Consider the following 4,696-nt stretch of genomic DNA (forward strand, 5'->3'; position numbering starts at 1 on the left):
GCAGGAATTTCTGCTGAGACTCCAGACACTTGGCGTCTGCGTTGCTAATTCCAATTTGTTGTCAAATTATTCAATCTAGACTGGGCGCGGTGGCTCACACCTGTAATTCCAGCACTTTGGGAGGCTGAGATGGGAGCATCATTTGAGCCCTGGAGTCGGAGACCAGCCTGGGCACCATGGCGAGACCCTGTCTCTACAAAAAATGCAAAAGTTGCCGGGCGTGGTGGCGTGCATCTGTAGTCTCAGCTACTCACTCAGGAGGCTGAGGTGGCAGTATCCTTGAGCCCAGGAGGTGGAGGCTGCAGTGAGCCGTGATTGCACCACTGCACTACAGTCTGGGCGACAGAGCGAGATTCTGCTGGGAAAAAAAAAGAAGAAGAAAGAGATGTAACCTTGGAAAATTAAAAGCATAAAATAAAACGTAAGGCTGGGCCAAAGGCAGAGGGGTGGGGGAAGGAGGCATGCAGAAATGCGTTTTCATTTCTTCTGGAGAATGTGCATTGGTTTCTCCTTGTAAGTTTGCACTTGACACATATTGCCACGATCTCCGAAATCCTGTGCCCTCTGTTGTTGCATCTGTTAAGTTCTCATGGAGACCAGCTGGGACCCAAAGGGACATGGAAGGGGAATAAACTGAGAGACAGGGAGATTGAGAGTTTCTTAGGGGAGTTTTCTCGGAGAAGAGGCCTTCAGCATCTTAAAACTCCACGCTACTCCAGTCCCAGTCGTGCGTAAAGGCTGCTTCCCCACAGGCGCGAGGCTTCTTTTCGCAAACGTCCTGAACACTCAGCCAAACTCCCACCGACATGTTTGACGGGAAAGCAGGGCTCGTCCCAGTCGCCGAGATTTGCGAGGCCTGGGCCTTGCACATGCGCACGGAGCACTCTTGGCCACTGGGCCTTCGTGCGCACGCGCGTGGACCTTGCTTTCTGAGGCGCGCATGCGCACTTTTGTCTAGCGGGTCGCTTGCTCGGTAACCCGGAGGGAGAGATTGGAAACCGCGGAGTTTCCTTTGGGAGGCTGCGGCCAGCCGGGGCTGACTTGCTATGTTAGGCTCCGGAGGCCGTTAAGAGCCAAGAGATACATGAGGTGTCTCTGAAGCCTGGTCGCCTGGGCCATGAAGAAGATTTTTAGTAAGAAGGGCGAGTCGCCCTTGGGCTCCTTCGCGCGGCGGCGGAGGAGCAGCGCGGGCGGCGGGGGCGAGCCCGGGGAGGGCGCCTACGCGCAGCCCGGCTACCACGTCCGAGACCGAGATCTCGGCAAGATCCACAAAGCTGCCAGCGCGGGTAATGTGGCGAAAGTGCAGCAGATCCTTTTGCTCAGGAAGAATGGCTTGAATGATAGAGACAAGATGAACAGGTAATAGGCGTCGCAAGCCCGGACTGAGTGCCACTGGAGTAGGCGGGCAGGAAGAGGGGCCCCTTTTATGGGAGCCACCCAGGGCCTGGATCAGCTTCCCGCGGGCCCCGCAGCTCGTGGGACGGTGACACCTTGCAAGGCTCCAGCGCCCGGGCCGCCTTTCTGAGCAGAAAAACAAAAACAGAACTCTAGCTGGTTTCCGAGTGCACTTAGTGACAATTTTAAAGTGAATTAACGAACAAAAGCACGTACAGCGTTTTAATGTACACATTTAAGACATAAGGTCATATACTTTATGGAAAGATGCATAATGAGATAAGCAGTTTCCATAATATAGCAACTTCTGGGTTAAAAATTATTTCTATAAAATCTGTTATTCGTCAGGTGCGGTGGCTCGCGCCTGTAATCACAGCACTTTGGGAGGCTGAGGCGGGATAATTGCTTGAGGCCAGGAGTTCAAGGCCAGCCTGGGCCTTATAGCGAGAGCCCCCCCCCCCCATCTCTAATAGTCTCAGCTACTTGGAAGGCTGAGGCAGGAGCATCACTTGAGCCCAGGAGTTCTAGGCTGCAGTGAGGTTTGTCAGTGACAACAGAGCAAGACCCTATCTTTCAAAAAGAAAAAGAAATAAAATGCCTTTAGGAAATAGATATACAATAATTTATTTTTCTCAGCATTGCTTAAGCGGTGTATTAAGAAGAACCCATAGAATGGATTTTATGAATAAATGTCAGTGCATGATAATATGTGACCATTGAAAGTGGCAATAAAGGCCAGGCGTGGTGGCTCACGCCTGTAAACCCAGCATTTTAGAATACCAAGGCAGGCGGATATCCTGAGGTCAGAAGTTCGAGACCAGCTTGGCTAACATGGTGAAACCCTGTCTCTACTAAAAATACAAAAATTAGCCAGGCATGGTGGCGGGAGCCTGTAATCTCAGCTACTCTGAAGAATGAGTCAGGAGAATCGCTTGAACCTGGGAGGCAGAGGTTGCAGTGAGCCAAGATCGTGCCATTGCACTCCAGCCTGGGCAACAAGAGCAAAACTCTGTCTCAAGAAAAAAAAAAAAAGAAGAAAGTGGCAATAGATACAGAAGTATATTGGCATGTGAGGATATACTTTGGTATCTCAAGTGAGAAAAAAAGTTCGATTATACATACAGACTGTGGTCTTGTGTTAGCTGAAAATATGTACAAAACGTCGTAAAATTTGGCCAGGCGCTGTGGCTCACGCCTGTAATCCCAGCAATTTGGGAGGCCGAGGCGGGCGGATCACGAGGTCAGGAGATCAAGACCATCCTGGCTAACACAGTGAAACCCCGTCTCTACTAAAAATACAAAAAAAATCAGCCGGGCGTGGTGGCGGGCGCCTGTAGTCCCAGCTACTCCGGAAGCTGAGGCAGGAGAATGGCGTGAACCCAGGAGGTGGAGCTTGCAGTGAGCGGAGATCGCGCCACTGCCCTCCCGCCCGGGCGACAGAGCAAGGCTCTGTCTCAAAAAAAAAAAAAAAAAGTGGTAGAATTTGTTATTTCTGGGCGTTTGTATAATAAGTAAAACTTTTTCCTTTTTCTTTGTGATTTCTGCAATGAGAATGTATAAAAGTTCTAGTGAAAATTTATTATTAATGAAGTAATCCTTGGGAAGAGAGGAATATGAATCTTGTACAGATAAAAATCATTTCCCACTTTCTTTTTTTTCTTTTGGTGGATTGCTATCGTCTGACAACTTTTATCCTTTTCAGAAGTAAAGGGGATCTTGGCTGGGCACCAGTGGCTCATGACTGTAATCCCAGCACTTTGGGACGCCCAGGCAGGAGGATTGCTTGACCCAGGAGTTCGAAACTAGCCTGGGCAACATAGCAAGACCCTGTCTCTATTAAAAATGAAAGGTAAAGCAGATCTTTGTTCTCACCACCAAAAATTAAGAAGATAAAAAATAAAAATAAAAAAACGAAAAAGTAAAGGGTATCTTTTTATCTGTATTTATAGATTTTATGTATACGTTTTATCATATACATGTTTTTATTATAGATTTATTGTATATGCAAACAAGTACAATCATTTTATTTTAGTTGTGTCCTTATGACAATAAAATACCAAATATAAATGATAATTAGGCTGGATGCAATGGCTTAGTTAGGCCTGTAATCCCAGCACTTTGGGAGGCTGAGGAGGGCAGATCACTTAAGTCCAGGAATTTGAGACCAGCCTGGCCAACATGGTGAAACCCTTCTGTAGTAAAAATACAAATATTAGCCAGGTGTGGTGGTACACACCTGTAGTCTCAGGTACTTGGGAGACTGAGGCAGGCAGTAGAATAGCGTGAACCTGGGAGGTGGAGGGTACAGTGAGCCGAGATTGCACCACTGCAATCCAACCTGGGTGACAGAGCGAGACTCCATCTCAAAACAACAAAACAAAACAAAACAAAAAAAAGATAAATATTATTGCAAAAGGATAAAAGAATTGCTCTACTTTATAAGAATTTTATTTAAAAATATTGAACTCCCTAACGATTTTTCCATTCTTTCAATCCATTTATTCATCAATCATAACCTGAATACCTGTTATGTAGCAGACATAGTCTACTATCTCTCTTTTTTTTTTTTCTTAGACAGAGTCTCCCTCTGTCGCCCAGGCTGGAGTGCAGTGGCCAGATCTCAGCTCACTGCAACCTCTGCTTCCCGGATTCAAGCGATTCTCCTGCCTCAGTCTCCTGAGTAGCTGGGACAGCAAATTTTTTTTTTTTATTTCTAGTAGAGATGGGGTTTCACTGTGTTAGCCAGGATGGTCTGGATCTCCTGACCTTGTGATCTGCCCGCCTCAGCCTCCCAAAGTGCTGAGATTACAGGCATGAGCCATTGCACCTGGCCTTTTTTTGTTTTTGAGATGGAGTCTCGCTTCTTCGCCCAGGCTGAAGTGCAATGGTGTGGTCTCGGCTCAGTGCAACCTCCATCTCCTGGGTTCAAGCAATTCTCCTGCCTCAGCCTCCCTAGTAGCTGGGATTCCAGGCACGTGCCACCATGCCTGGCTAATTTTTGTATTTTTAGTAGAGATGGGGTTCTACCCTGTTGGCCAGGCTGGTCAAACTCCTAACCTCAAGTGATCTGCCTGCCTTGGCCTCCCAAAGTGTTGGGATTACAGACATGAACCACCGCTAGTTATAAGCATATTTCTTAATGTAAGTGTGTAATATTTTAATAAAATGTGGTAGAATATAGACTTGATCTTTGGATTGGAAACATAACAGTACTGGACATGAAGATTTGCAGAGCTGATTTTTTTTTTCTTTTGTTTTTGAGATGGAGTCTCGCTCTGTCTCCCAGGCTGGAGTGAGTTGG

The 4,696-nt window shown here is 47.1% G+C and overlaps 1 protein-coding gene across 1 annotated transcript; it reads left to right on the top strand.

The window, feature by feature from the left end:
• The first annotated feature begins 977 nt into the window (after nucleotides 1-977).
• LOC116464845 (ankyrin repeat domain-containing protein 26-like) lies at nucleotides 978-3,239 on the top strand. Its single transcript, XM_032148093.2, has 2 exons — nucleotides 978-1,359; nucleotides 3,098-3,239. The coding sequence occupies exons 1-2, from the start codon at nucleotides 1,118-1,120 to the stop codon at nucleotides 3,180-3,182; spliced, it is 327 nt and encodes a 108-aa protein (XP_032003984.2). The 5' UTR covers nucleotides 978-1,117; the 3' UTR covers nucleotides 3,183-3,239.
• Nucleotides 3,240-4,696: the final 1,457 nt, after the last annotated feature.

Source organism: Hylobates moloch, unplaced genomic scaffold (genome assembly GCF_009828535.3).
Source record: "Hylobates moloch isolate HMO894 unplaced genomic scaffold, HMol_V3 SCAFFOLD_1939, whole genome shotgun sequence".
Classification (NCBI taxonomy): Eukaryota; Metazoa; Chordata; class Mammalia; order Primates; family Hylobatidae; genus Hylobates; species Hylobates moloch.

Coding starts and splice junctions, on each gene's coding strand:
- LOC116464845 (XM_032148093.2), top strand. CDS start 1,118: ATGAAGAAGATTTTTAGTAAGAAGGGCGAGTCGCCCTTGGGCTCCTTC. Junction 1,360..3,097: donor GATAGAGACAAGATGAACAG/GTAATAGGCGTC, acceptor TATCCTTTTCAG/AAGTAAAGGGGATCTTGGCT.